The sequence below is a fragment of the Pelodiscus sinensis genome, chromosome 7 (genome assembly GCF_049634645.1).
Source record: "Pelodiscus sinensis isolate JC-2024 chromosome 7, ASM4963464v1, whole genome shotgun sequence".
In the NCBI taxonomy this organism is placed as follows: domain Eukaryota; kingdom Metazoa; phylum Chordata; order Testudines; family Trionychidae; genus Pelodiscus; species Pelodiscus sinensis.
In genome coordinates, this window is record NC_134717.1 from 46,824,259 (window position 1) to 46,839,507 (window position 15,249).

At 40.8% G+C, this 15,249-nt stretch overlaps 1 protein-coding gene across 1 annotated transcript in view; it reads right to left on the reverse strand.

Moving 5' to 3' along the window:
- Positions 1–8,416: 8,416 nt before the first annotated feature.
- Positions 8,417–15,249, reverse strand: part of CCDC141 (coiled-coil domain containing 141) — a 163,361-nt gene continuing 156,528 nt past the window's right edge. The window contains exon 25 of the mRNA XM_075933728.1: positions 8,417–8,730. Within this exon, the coding sequence (XP_075789843.1) occupies positions 8,673–8,730 (58 nt within the window). The 3' untranslated portion in view covers positions 8,417–8,672. The remainder of the gene's footprint in view (positions 8,731–15,249) is intronic.

A 15,249-nucleotide genomic window follows, 5' to 3' on the forward strand; every position in this document is an offset into this window, starting at 1 on the left:
GCTAACATAGTTGTTTTACTTTATATACCCCTGATCTGCTGACAGCTCTGCACATCATGTCCATGCCACTTCTGATTGGTTCGCTAAAAAAAAAAGCATCATGGGAGATGCAAATCATACACCACCTGTTGGTCTGATTGACAATGTTAATTTTGGAAGCACAAAAGGGATTCACTGACAAAATGGATGTGTATATTCAGAGTATATTCTAGTTTAAAGTCCAACCATTTTATTTGCAAGTGCTAATTAGTTACATCACAAACTTAAGAAAAAAGTGACAAGGAAGGATTTTTGTTAAAGCACAGAACACAGCCAAATCAATAGTGGTACTGTCAGTCAGTTTCAACCTTACAGTCTCTTCCCCTACAATGACTAAGTAGCTACCAAATGCATCTGTCAATCATCAGGTCACATAAGTAAGATGACCTCATACATGGGACTTATTTTATATAAATATATTAATTACAAGTTGAAGGTTTGTGTTTGATACAAGGTAGATATAACTGGTTTTTTTATTGTTAAAAAATCTGTCTATTGCTAACTGAATATGTCTTTCGGTAGGATTTGTCAAAACCAATGTCTGAAATGAAGAAATACGAATGTCAGGAAGGCACACGCACAACAGCAACTTTTGTCATGCTTTAAAACCCAGTCTTTAGACCTCCCTCCTTATCTGGGGGGGGAGGGGAGGAAAGGGACAGGCGAAGGGGAGAAAAGAAGGGGCGGGCTGTGGATGACTCATGTAGCCCCAACTAATCAGCAATGTCTCTCCCATTTTGCTTGTTGACAGGTCCTTGACTGAGCGAGGCCCAGCTTTACCATGCTGTGGGGCTAACTGTGTCACCAGCTGCCTTTGCCTCAAAACCAGAAGTCAGAGTCAGAAGAGGCCTTTGTGCTGTCTTCTCCACCTGGAACAGTTTGTCGTCGCAGACCCAGATATCATTCCAATGCACCCGTGTACGCCTGTATGTCAGGGTGTTAGTGCCTCCTTTAGGCTTGCCAGATGCTTTCACCAAAATTCCCAAATATGGCAGGAAAAAAACTTGGCTGAGCAAAAAAAAAAAAAAACCCCAAAAACCAAAAAAACCCAAAACAGGAGACCAGAACAAAAAAAGATTGCTGTGCCTTTAAGAAGATTGTCCCCGCCGTCCTTCCGTCTGAGAGAGACAGGAAATATCGGACATTTTACATGTCCAGTATTTTCTGGGTTTTTTGTTTGTTTGTTTTTTTTACCACACAGGGACAAGAAATAACAGACTGTCCTGTCAAAAACCTGGCAACCCTAGCCTCCTTACCTAACCTTCATTTTCTTATCTGCCTAGGCCCCTATCCAGCAACTACTTAAGCATGTGCTTAATTGGTTCCCCATGACGTCTCACAGTTTTAAATGCCTTCTCAACTGTGCCTAAATGCTTTGTTAGACACGAGGTTTATGCCTCACGATACACACTGAAAAGAGGCCAGATGTGCCTAGCACTTGCAAAAGGGCTGGGGAATGGCAACAGGGTGGGAACCTTTTCTGTGGTACTGTCCCCCCCTCCTCAGAATATGCAGAAGGATCCATGTAGGCCCAGACACTCAGATTGGAGGAAGAGAGGCTGAGGGAGGAGGAAGGGAAAGTAAACAATGTTCCACCGCATATTTCACAAGGAATTTGTAACAGAAGAAATAGAAAATCTTCTGTTTGTATGCCAATCCACTTCATGCTCAAGAACCCCTCTTCCTTCCATGGCAGCCTGAAAATTGGGGAGTCACATTGCCAGGGTGCTGGAGTAAAGGAAAGGAAGCCTCTGAGATGCGATATCTCTTCATGGATGAAGCACCCTGCAATGTGCTGTTTTGAAGGGAGAACAGGAGATACATCATTTCCTGTTCATAGATTGACCTGAGGAAAACTTTGTGAGGGGAATCTCAGAGTTTTATACCATCTCACCCATTCCTAAGGTGTTTTACATATAAGGAATTGATCTAGCCTTTAATTTACCTTTCTGGTTAAAAAGGTCATCTTTAAGGGCATTTTTGCTGCACAAGGGTAAGAGGAAAGAAGCAGTAGTGTTTACTATAATCACCTGCGTTGATGTAGTGTCAACCTCACAGTGCTGGAAGACTGGTATCATAGTCTATGGATGTAAAGCTAGTCCATCTGCATCCATTTATTGTCATAATATGAGACAGGCCTTGACTATAGCTAGGATTTATATGGGGGAAGATTCATTTAGCCTCCACCAAAGCATGTATGACAGCCAAAAGAAACCTATGGGATTGTAAGGGGTTTAAAAATAACTGCTAAATTTTTCATAGTGAATAGAAATTACTCTAGAACAACAATATTAACAGGTAGTAAAAATGTCTGCAAAGTTGTGCAAATGGTAAAATTGGTGAAAAATCATGTCTGTAATATCATATTGACTTCAGATTTCTCTCTTTTTTTAAAAAAAAAAGTAAGTCGGTGGTGTTATGGAGACAAACATAAAATTAAGAATGTAGCATGAAAATCACTGAGTAAAATTAATCATTTAAAAAATCTTTTTTAAAAGCTGACATGTTGTTACCTTTCCAATAAGTGAATTTTGATGGTGACCCAACATTACTGTTTCTGCTGGGAAAGGGGATAAAAAATCCCACGAGTGACAACATTCCTTTAAAGCAAGTTATGAAGTATCACAGAAAACTAAAGCTTTATACCCAAACATGAAGAAAAAATGGAAAGTGTTCTCTAACTGCAAAGTATATGTTTAAAACTGCATTCACTAACTTAACATCAGCCTTTTTTGCATATATACATTGTGTTTTGTTACATTGGAGTGATTCCACCTACATAAAGATCATTGTAGTATAAGAGTATTGGGGCAGATTCAAAACTGGCTAAGCCACATTGTCCTTATTGCTGTGACAAATTGAAGATCTACCCACTGCCTTAAAAAAAATCAAAATATGTTCACATGCAATTCCTTAGATAATGATCCATAGCTCTTATCCAGGGCTTTTCCTCTTTAGATCACAAAGGGCTTTACAAAAGTGAATATCATCGTCCCCATTTTCCAGATGAGGAAACTGAGGCACCGAGCAATGAAATGACTGCATCAAAATCACTCAGCAAGTCAGTGGCAAAGCCAGGACTTGAACCCAGATTGCCCAATTCTCAGTGCCTTGTCCACTAAGCTAAATTAGCTCATGATATATCATATCCTATATATAAGTTTCCTCTTCCGCAAAACCTTAGCGAGGCATTAATCCTTGGAGAAATGGGTACTAGTATGCACCTAATACACATGGCACATACTATTTCTCAACTTATACAATATGTCAGAAATGGAATGTAATCATTAGTGTAATAATACACTATGGGACTGATACTACAAATACTTCTGCATATGAGTAACTTTGCACATGGGGTATTGCCTGAGTAATTGTGCATAAGGGAAACAATTACTTCAATGGGCCTGCATGTGGATGTATTGCAGGATCAAACCTTTAGTCATGCGAGTGTAGAACCATAATTTCACGGTTTTCTGATTTTTGTGTGGTTCACCTTCCAGTTTTAGCAGGGTTTTCATGTATTTGTAAATGGAGTTTCCCTTGTTTGCAAAAATCAATCAACCAATAAATAAATAAATAAATCATAATATGCAGCATTTGCTTAACAGCAGTAGAGTGCACGGTACTGAAAAATGTATGGAGTTGATAGGACAGAAGCCCTGTAGATGAGCTTTTCTGTTGGTGTAGGAATGCTACTTCCTTGAATGCTATTAGCTAAAATGGAAGATGTGTCTACATTGGGGTTTTTGTGTGTGTTTTCTTATACCCTTATACAACTAACAAGCAACAATTCATTTTTCACCAACATAATCTAGAGGACAAATCCCTACAGAGTTTTTAGTTTTCTAACCGTTATCACTGAACACTAGAACTCTTCAGACAAAGCATTTTTGTAATGGAGAAGTTCTATTTCCCTGCTTCCGCTTTGAGAATGGCTAAACTGCTCCTTCCCTCTCCTCAAAACTTTCCAAAAATATTTTCTCATGAATGAAAACAAACAAGTGAAATATCAGCCTGAAAGACAAAGATTCTATAAGCAACAGAGAACATTTACAAAAACATCTGAGACACCTTAACCACATAATACCTCAAATGAAATGTAAGTATCTTTGGCCAGATTGATGGCTTGGGATGTTTGCACTCTATTACACAACCATGTGAGAAAGCCAACTTCCACAACAGCCAACTTCAGGGCTCTTAATGGAGCCTGGAAATATGACTAAGATGATGATGGGATCATAGACTTCACTGATCTTCTCCACTGATAGCACCTCCTAAGGGTCAGCTATTGAGCAATAAGGTCTCTAAGGAGTATGCCTACATCTATGGCTGAAAAGCTGATGCTATCAAGTGCTGGTGCTATATGAAATGGTGGAATAAGCTAAACAAGAAGGCTATGTCTACACCGCAGGCTTTTTGCACAAGAACAGACATTCTTGCGCAAAAACTTGCAGAGCATCTACAATTCATGAGCCTTCTTGCGAAAGTAAATTTACAGTAAAGCATCAGAAAACAGGGCTTCTTCTGGAAGTTATTCCTCTCCCTGCGAGGAATAAGCCCTCTTGCGCAAGAGCTCTTCCACAAGAAGGCAGTGTAGACAGGCAACATGAATTTCTTGCGCAAGAAACCCCTATGGCTAAAATGGCATTCAGAGATTTCTTGTGCAAGAGAGCGTCCACACTGCCATGGACGCTCTTGTGCAAAAGCACATGGCAGTGTGGATGCTCTCTTGTGGAAGACCTTTTGCACAAGAACTCTTGCGCAAAACAGTTCTTGAGCAAGAAGCCTTCAGTGTAGACATAGCCGAACTGAAGCATGGGTGGTGTGTATGTTTGTTTGAGAGAGGGAGAGATGAGTCTCCATAGTCTACATCTTTTCCCTTTTTAATTTCTAGGATTCTGTGAATGATTTAGGCATGCTGCTTATCAGAAAAGTGACCGTGTAAACAAAAGTTGCCTTCTTAATAGATCTGTTTCCTATATGCCTTCACAGTCATATCTGTTTGCCTTGCTGGCAAAGTCAAATCATAGCAAAGTCACAAAAGCAAAGTGTTTCATATATTACATATCAAATTGTTAATAAAAATCCACAGTTGGAACTTAATCAAGAGTCATGGGCTACGTCTACACTGGCCCCTTTTCCGGAAGGGGCATGTAAATTTCACTAGTCGTCGTAGGGAAATCCGCGGGGGATTTAAATATCCCCCGCGGCATTTAAATAAAAATGTCAGCCGCTTTTTTCCGGCTTTTAAAAAAGCCGGAAAAGAGCGTCTAGACTGGCCCCGATCCTCCGGAAAAAGCGCCCTTTTCCGGAGGCTCTTATTCTTACTTCAAAGAATAAGTAAGAATAAGAGCCTCCGGAAAAGGGCGCTTTTTCCGGAGGATCGGGGCCAGTCTAGACGCTCTTTTCCGGCTTTTTTAAAAGCCGGAAAAAAGCGGCGGACATTTTTATTTAAATGCCGCGGGGGATATTTAAATCCCCCGCGGATTTCCCTACGACGACTAGTGAAATTTACATGCCCCTTCCGGAAAAGGGGCCAGTGTAGACGTAGCCCCCATGTGTAAGCCAGAAAAAGGCTATGGGGGGGGGGGGGAACACAAGACCCCCAACCAAAATGCAGAGCTTGATTTTCAAATCCCAAATTGTGTCTGCAGGTCTGAGAGTTAAAAAACAACTCTCCCCCGCGGTTTTTTCAATGAGCAAGTTGGCTATGGAATCAGGGACAATAGAAATAAAACCCCTCAATTTCAGAGTCACTTTTCAGAGATGTTGTTATCCTGTAATTTCTAACACCACTTCTGTAAATAAGCCAGCTGATAAGAGATATTAATGGACTTAAAGTGTTTATCAATTTTAATTTTACAGTCTATGAGACCTGAAATTAAACTGTCCATATTCCAATTCTCTAGGTTTACTGGCTGCTAAACAATGAAATATTTAACACTGATCTTTAACCCACTATTGATACCTGTTTGAATAAGATGTACAAGTGAAATATTTATTGACTGACAATGATTATAAAGGATTCACAGCATCTAGGCTTTTTTCTTCATTGATTTTTAGGATCATGGTTCTAGACTGAGACACTGCTGCTAATGGGTTATTTGGGTCCCTATTCTGCCAAGGTGAAGTTCACCCCCATGTACAGAAGCCAGAGCAGGGTCTTAAGTTTTCAGAAGAGGGAGATTTGAGTGCTGAATAAGCCTTGAACTCACCTGGATGCACAGGGCATTAACTTAAAGCAGGCATCTCACACTTCATTGCACCATGACTCCCTTCTGACAACAAAAATTATTATATAACCCCAGGAGGGGAGACTGAAGCCAGAGCCCTCCCAACCCCAGCCACCCCATGTGGGGGAAGGCCAAAGCCCAAGGCCCACCGCCACTTAGGAGGAGGACCTAAGGCAAAGGGCTTCAGCTGAGGGGGAAGGGAAGGCTGTAACCTGAGCCTCACTGCCAGGGCTGAAGCCAGTGAGCTGCAGCTCCCAGCAAGTCTTGTATCAGGACCTTGTTTTAATGGGGTTGCCAGGGCTCCTGACACACCCTTTGAGAAACACTGACTTCAGTATCAATTTTCCAAACCTTTTCACTACAGAGATATGCTTTACAAAATGCAGATGGCACCAGCTATCCTGGCCATTGTGGGATAGTGCTGGTGCAAGCACATATAATTAGCTCCTGCCCTCTCAGCTCTAATTAAGGGGAACAGATTAGATCTGGTTGAAGAGCCTGAGGCCTGCCTGAAGATTGGCAACACATGTCAGCCTGAGGAACCACAGGCTACAAAGGCTGGAAGGAAGCAGCCAAAGAGAAGTTGGAAACCTCCTAGTGAGTGAATGACTTTGTTGGTGGGGAGGGGAACCTGTAAAGTTTGTATCTAGATGATGATACTATGGCTTTTATTTTTCTGGTTTCTCCATTACTTCTGCTGAAGGTGTGAAGTGGCTTACAGTATGTCTGCTGCTGATTTTGTGATAGTCTGGGAATTCCTTTGTAGGAGCATCTGAAAGTAAAAGGAAACCCAGTTTCCAACCCATATGAAAGTGACAATGGGCCTATATCACCAGACACTTTAATCCAAGTCTTGCCAACAACATGCAAATATGAACAAAGATCCTATTAAGCAGCCTTGAAATGTTATCTGCCTAGAGACTCTCTCTATAGCAGTCCTGATGAACCTCAGCTTTCCAGTTGCCAGAAGCGATTCCTTGTCCATGCACAGCCTCCCTAAGGCTTTGTCTACACTGCCAGCTTTTGCTGGCAGAGAGTTTGCAAATTAAGTGCTGATTAGCATACTGTTGTACTTCATTTGCCTCTGGGAGAGGCATAAGGATCTTGTGGAAAAAAAGGGCTTTTGTGTAAAAAGGAACCATCCACACTGCTTGTTTTTGCGCAAAAAACCCTTGCACAAAAATGGCTTGAATAGAGTTTGCAACTGAAACATGACAATATGCTAATCAGTGCTTCATTTGCATATTCTGCCAGCAAAAGCCAGAAGTGTAGACATGGCTTAGGAACATTGCTAGAGTGCTAGAGACTTTAGGGACTAATTAACCCCCCTCTCCATGCCAAGTTTTAAATACATAGGATTAACAAGATGTAAGAGACAAAAACTTATTTCCATCATTCCTTCATTAATGGCTTCTATAACTCTTGCTTATGTAAATGAAAAGTCCTCAATTGGCTACTTAAGAGGAAAAGGAGGAAACCTTCTCTTCTCTCTTTCAGTTGCTTGTGTCCCACACTTGGGCTACGTCTACACTGCGCATTGTTGTACAATAAGACATGCAAACGAGGTGTGGGGATGAATATTGCTGTGCCTCATTTGCATACCTAATGAGCTGCCATTTTGTGGCATGGGCTTTTGCGCAAGCAGGAGCTGTCTACACTGCTCCTTCTTGTGCAAAAAAAACCCCTCTTGCGCAGAGCCGTTCTTCCTGAAAATAAGCTGTAGAATGGCTCCTGCGCAAGAGGGGGTTTTTTGCACAAGAAGGAGCAGTGTAGACAGCTCCTTCTTGCGCAAAAGCCCATGCCACAAAATGGCGGCTCATTAGGTATGCAAATGAGGTGCAGCGATATTCATCCCTGCATCTCATTTGCATATCTTATTGTGCAACAATGCGCAGTGTAGACATAGCCTTGATGTTTTAATTGTTTTCAGTCTTGCTGACAGAATGGGTACAAGAAAACTGACCTACCAACATGAAGGACTGTTTCTTGAGAGGTTTATGAAAAGGTGCTTAAAAAAGTAGAGGGGAAATTACTAATATCACATAAAAATACACACTAAAAAAGTGTGTTTTTTAATTTGTCTTACAAGCCAGGAAAAAAATAAGTGAAATTGAAACCACAACATGTATGTCAAGTTGATACTACTGTGCAAGTAACTTTATTGATGAAATACAAAGAAAATTTCAAATTCTAATTACTAGCATGTTCTTAACAGGTACTAATTAAGCAGCACTCAGAGATTCTCTTCCCCCCTCACAATGTCAAAGCTCCATGAAGATTCACAGCAAGCGGTGTCATTAGTCCACTCAAATTGGGCATCCTGAAGGTCAACCCATCTTCTGAATTAGATTTCCCCAATAACATCCTCTGCAGTAGCCAAGAGACATATGGGATCATGCTTCAAAATGATGTTAACTTCTTGTGACTCCACATGTGCAGCCAATGTTTATGTTTTAACCTGTGCAGGCAAACATTTAAATTAGTATCAGCTGCATTTTAATCTAGTGTAAATTACAGCACTCTTCATTCAATGTTCTGTGGTGACTGATGAAACTGTGATTAAAATATCAAATATACTAGGCAGAAGTAGAGTAATCCCATCCCTAACAGATTATATGACTGGCCTAAAATTTATTATATTACTGGTGAAGCATAAGAAGTAGCAGTGTAAGGGTCAACAAGCAGAGGAGTCACAACAAAATTCCACCTTCTGCTTCTCCTTAAAAAAAATTAAGTGTTTTTGTTTTTTGGAACAGATGACATTTCAAAATGATGCACAAAGCGTGGACCGTTGCCTACGCAGATGGATTTGAGCGAGAGCATACAGGGAGAAAGTATTGTTGAAGAAATTAGAGCATTTTTTGCAACCAAAGTGTTGCCCATGGCATAGGTTTTAGTTCTCTTTCCTGTGGTATGTGTTGATCTGAATCAAAGCTCATATCTCAGAGGATATAGGAAGAGATTGCACTCTCATCAACAAAGCACAGCAGATCTTTTAGCGGATGTGAAGATAAGAGAGAGAACTCAGCTAGTTATTCATTCAAAGGAGATCATCAATCCAAATGAAGGAGCAAGACCACAATAATAATGAAAATTCTGCGAGCAAATACGCAATTATCTAACCAATGTAAATCTTAATTAGAATCTTGAAGACTCTAAAACCCCTTTCACAGGAAATAGGAATAGTCATTTGCTCCTTGCTAGTAAGAACCATGGAGACATTTTTCTTGTGAATAATCTTAAAAACCCTTACCCTGAGAAACTAAAGTGAGAGGCTATTTTAAGACAATAAAATGTCCAAACAGTCTAAACTTTCACATAGTGGTATCATGCTTCATTAGAAGAAGTGACCAGGAATTGTCCATGGTTTTTCATTTTGACAAAAAACCCAACACACAGAAATTGCATTCACTTTATTGGGGGTGGTGCATATATCCAAAAGTACAGTCTGACTTCTACTGCACCAGTGAATGCTGTAAAGCCAGTGAAAATGCATTGGATCACCATAATGTGGCATGCAGCCTGTTGTGAGAACTTTCAATTTTTTACAGAACTTTTAGGAAGAACTTGCTAAGCATTTCTTAAAGCCTACATTCCAAACCCTTGTTCCTTGAATCATAGAATCATACAATACTAGAACTGGAAGGGACCTCAAGAGATCATCAAGTCCAGTCTCCTGCCATCACGGCAGGACCCAGCCCCATCCCATGAGAGATGTCTGTCCAGGTTGCTCTTAAATATCTCCATTGATAGAGAATCCACAACCTCCCTAGGCAATTTATTCCAGTGTTTAACCACCCTGACAATAAAGACATTTTTCCTAATGTCCAGCTTAACCCTCCCTTGCTGCAATTTACACAATTGCTTCTTATCCTTGAACATATTCATACTACTAGCAGCAGTTACTGTAAACACATTTTTCAGGATAGCACTAAACTGATCTTGTTTGTCAGCCAAATATGATTAGCAAAGATTTCAACACTGGGAGGTGAGGCTCATCACTTATGGATCTAATATTTTGATAAAATACTTAACCTTTCTGGCATAAGTCATAGGCTAAGCAGTAAATTATTTTTGTCCATTTTAGTGCAACAGTAAGTGATAATGCCATAGTGAAACATGACCCCTGTTTTGTGGGAATATGATGACATAATTGATGACACTGAAGAATTCTATGTCTCCTCTCTGTTGCCTTCATTTCACAGGTTCATTCTTGTGAAAACTTGGGAACTAAATGTATAAGCACAGGACTTAGAGCAGGACTATGCAACATGGTTTGCGTTTACATGGAGCTCAACACGCGGCCTGCAGGTGGGATTCTTTGAATATGGGCCTTCACTGGGAATACGCTCCACAATAACGAGGTGTCTCCCACGCTGAGTGAGCACTAAAGGACACAAGCAGATGGGCTGGCTGGAAAAGACAGGTATAGGGTGTTGGTGTTTCTAGCCTCCAGGGAGGAGGTGCTGGGAGCACCAGGGCATTGTGGGAAGTGCTTTATATTCGAGCCCATCAGTGTGAAAATCTATTTGCATATATTTGCATATACATGCAACCATGCTTAAGTTGCGGCCCTCGGCATGTGCTGTATCATTGTGGCCCCTGGGACTTCCAAAGTTGAGTAGCCCTGGTTTAGTGAAACTGAAAAAAGTACAAGGATAGTAATGATGGTACATGTGTGGCATCCTCTGTTATGCTTAAAAACCCTTGTTCTCCTGCTAAGTTAACTTGAGACTTTTTGCAAGACACACCACTGATTTTATTTTGTGAAGGTGTTGAGTAAAGAGATCATGCATAGGTAGTGCTTTCTCTTTCTCCAAATGGCAATGGATGATGTTCGCCTAACATGCCCAATCCATGAATGCAAGTTTCCTTGGGAGACACTTTTAGAATGAACAATGATAAAAGGCTTATAACAAATTGCCAACCTTATGGCAATTTAATTCACAAAATCGTATGCCTGCTTGGCACTGGCTAGTAGTTCATCCCTTTGCAGCAACAGTGTTGTTTCTTTGTTCAGCTATACTAGCATGTAATAGAAGCTTAGCTGAGTTTTTACAACATTTTTTATTCCAAATTGCCTTTGAGCAATTCGGTCTAATAGGTTGTTCTATGCACCATTAAAATGGCCATAATGGATGAGGCCAATAGGTGTTCTAGCCTAGTATCCCGTCTTCAGAGGGTGGTCAGTGCCAGATGCCTTAGAGGGAGCAAATCAAGTGATCTGTTCTCTATCATTCAATCCTAGTTTCTAACAGAAGTTTAGGGACACAGAATATAGGGTTGTATCCCTGACCATCTTGGCTAATAGCTGTTGAAGTGGTGGCACACACTTAGCTATTGCTATTTTAAACCCATTTATACTTTTGGCCTTCAATAGCCATTGGAAATTCGTTCCATAGGCTAATTGTGCATTGTCTGATGAAATATGTCCTTTTTTTTAAAAACGGCTGCCTATTAATTTCATTGGGTGACCCCTCGTTTTTGTGTTATGTGAAGTGATAATTAACACTTCCTTATTCACTGTCTCCACACCCTATAGGGAACACATGATCCCACATGCCCCCCTTGAACACACCACCACCTATGAATTCCGATATATCTTTTTAAAAAATGGCATGACCAGAAATACGTGCAGTATTCAAGGTGTGGGCATACCAATGGATTTATATAGTTGCATTATAAAATTTTCTGGCATATTACCTATCCATTTCCTAACAGCTCATAACACTTAACTTTTTGACTGCTGCTGCATACTGAGTAGATGTTTTCAGAGAACTATCCACAATGACTCCAAGGTATTTCTTGAGTGCTCAACGGTAATTTAGATCCCATCATGTTGTATGAATAGTTGAGATTATGTGTTCCAGTGTGCAGTTCTTTGCATTTATCAACACTGAATTTCATATTCATTTTGTTGTCCAGTCACTGAGTTTTGCAAAATCCCTTTGTAACAGCTCAGTCTGCTCTGGACTTAGCTATTTTGAGTAATTTTGTATCATATGCAAACTTTCTCACTTCTTACCCTTTTTTCCAGGTCATTTATGAATTTATAACATATTCATGAAACAAAAAACAGGACTATGTAGCACTTTAAAGACTAACAAGATGGTTTATTAGGTGATGAGGTTTCGTGGGCCAGACCCACTTCCTCAGATCAAATAGTGGAAGAAAATTGTCACAACCATATATACCAAAGGATACAATTAAAAAAAATGAACACATTTTTTATATATGGTTTGGTATATATGGTTGTGACAATTTTCTTCCACTATTTGATCTGAGGAAGTGGGTCTGGCCCACGAAAGCTCATCACCTAATAAACCATCTTGTTAGTCTTTAAAGTGCTACATAGTTCTGTTTTTTGTTTCAGCTACACCAGACTAACACGGCTACATTTCTATCACTATTTAACATTCACAAATGCTAAGTTACATTTACAGAGAAAAGGCGGGTGAAGTATTATCTTTTACTGGACCAACTAAGACAAGCTTTTAGCTACTGAGCTGAAGAAGAGCTCTGTGTAGCTAAGCTTGTCTCACTCAGCAACTGAAGTCAGTCCAATTAAGATATCTCCTCACCCATCTTGTTTCTCTAATAGCCTGAAACTGACAAAGCTACAGCAACACTACATACAAGTTACATTTATGTAAGTTACCATACAGTAGAATGTATGTGTAAGTGTAAATTATTATTAGTTTATAAATTGCATATCGATCTATGATATCTTGATAGAAATCTAAATGCCAAAGATAGCCATGTTATGATTCACTTAATTACTCACTTTTGTGTAATATAAGACAAGTTCCTGTTCATGCTTCATAAATGAAGCCCAGTACAACTAAAGATTGGACTTCACTGGTCTGACACCCTTGGGACCTGAGTGGTCCTGGATGAGGGAATTTGTGGCACTAGGAAAGGTCCCCTGCCTCCAGCCCCCTCAGCCTGCTGCCCCTCCCCGCCACCAGCTCCTTTGGCTCTGCTGCCGGCCAGGTGACATGGCTGCCCCAGCCCCACTGCCATAACTGCTGCTCCAGCCCCATTGCCGGCACAGCAGCACACAGCCCTGGCTCTGCTGCTTCGGTACCAGTCCTGCTGCCAGCTGGCACATGGTCCCAGTCAGGCTGCCAACCTGCTGTGGTCCCAGACAGGCTTCCCCTGCTAGGCTGCCATGTCCCGGCCTTGCTTCCACCCAGGCTGCCATGGCTCTGTCCCCACTGCCAGGTTGGCATGCAGCCCAGCTCTGGCTGCCATGGCACAACCCTGCTGCTGGGCTGGCATGCACGAGCTGCCCCTTCCCCACTACCACAGCCTACTACTGCCACTGATCTGCTGAACATCTGGTCCTGCACTACCAGGCTGGCCTTTTGCAGAGATTTCAGCTGCTGGCCCTCCTGCCCTGGGGCTCTCTCATTCAGCAACATCCGTGGTCCTGCTGGGCCACAGATGTTGTTGGATAAGAGTGTTCCAATTTAGAAAGGTGCAACCTGTACTACAGTGTACTACAAGACATAGTACTCGAGTAAATTTGAAGTTACCTCACTGACAGATGTTTAGCCATTGGCCTTTGCACTTTCATACAATATGTCCCCTGACCTTGTCCTATTTCAGTTGTAGCGATGTTCATTTTTCCCCAAAAATATCCAAGTTCCTGTTTTGATTTTGTTCCACTTACAGCAGGAATTTCTATTTTTTTATTTGTCTCCTAAACAAAATGTGTATGTCAGGGAGAGTGGGAACAAAGTTCTCTTTAATTATACTAGTGTGCATTGGAGGAGGGGAATTCACCTGTAACTCTGATGAAAGCTGAACAGGATGCTTCCCCAACCTCATTGCTGGCAACACAGTTATATCTCCCAGTATCAGCAAGGACTACATTTCTTTTTAAAAGGTAATAGGAGTCTCCTAATTTCTCAATCTGTAAAACAATAAGAAATGTGCAAATTACAATTAGCAGCACACAGAAAGATATACTATGTCCCTCCCCAAAGAACATTTTAAAAAAGTTAAGACATACACTGGTGTCTCCAGCTACCACTCTGATATCATCTTTAGTCCAAATAACATTTGGTCTGGGTCTTCCATGTATAGTACAATGCAAGATTAAATCGTCTCCTTCTTGTAGAGTTGTATGTCCAAATTTCTGTATGAAGTTTGGTATTTTTCCTTGTACTGAAAAATAGCATATACTCTACTTGCAATGGCACAAGCAAACAAAAAATAAAACCCTTCTGCTTTATAATTTTCTGATTAATGCACAGAGAAAAAAATCCATGTTTATGATTAAATCTCAGGAGTACTAGTTTACACAGAAGTAGAGGACAGACAACTTTGAAATTATATTCAGCTTCTTGCCGGTGTGTGTAATATGGAGTGGGAATAGTGAAACTCCTCTTGACTCATAGGGTGGTAAGCATCAAGACCTCCATGCATTAGGACAGTGATATTAATTTCAAGATACCATTAGATAATCACATTCTTTATATGAGTAATGGATATGATGGATTACCTTATTGCAATAAATAGTAAAACATATTTCCTACAGAAGTTTAAGGAACAAGGTCAAGACTGGTAAACTTCTGAGCTTATTGTTGCAATTCACTCTTTGCTTTGCTAGTCTGTTCTATCCTTCCAGGTTAGCAACTTAGTGAAGAATGCAAGAAGCCTATTCTACAAAAGGGTCAAATTTACACTAATGCTGAAGGACAGAACAGAGCAGGATTTATGCACTAAATTTATCACAAAAGCCCTACGTGAAAAACTAAGGTAGGTTATTACAAACTATAGCAGTGGTTCTTTTTTGGCCCACGGCTCACCCCACTCAACACAGACCTTTCTGCAGACCACCAGCCAGCCACCCATAATGACAAAATGGATGAAGGAGTGGATAAGGTTGCAGGATCTGGCTGAGAGGTAGAGTGCAGTAGTGGGTTGGGGGTCTGGTCGGGAGGTAGAATGCAGGAGTAGACTGAGGGTG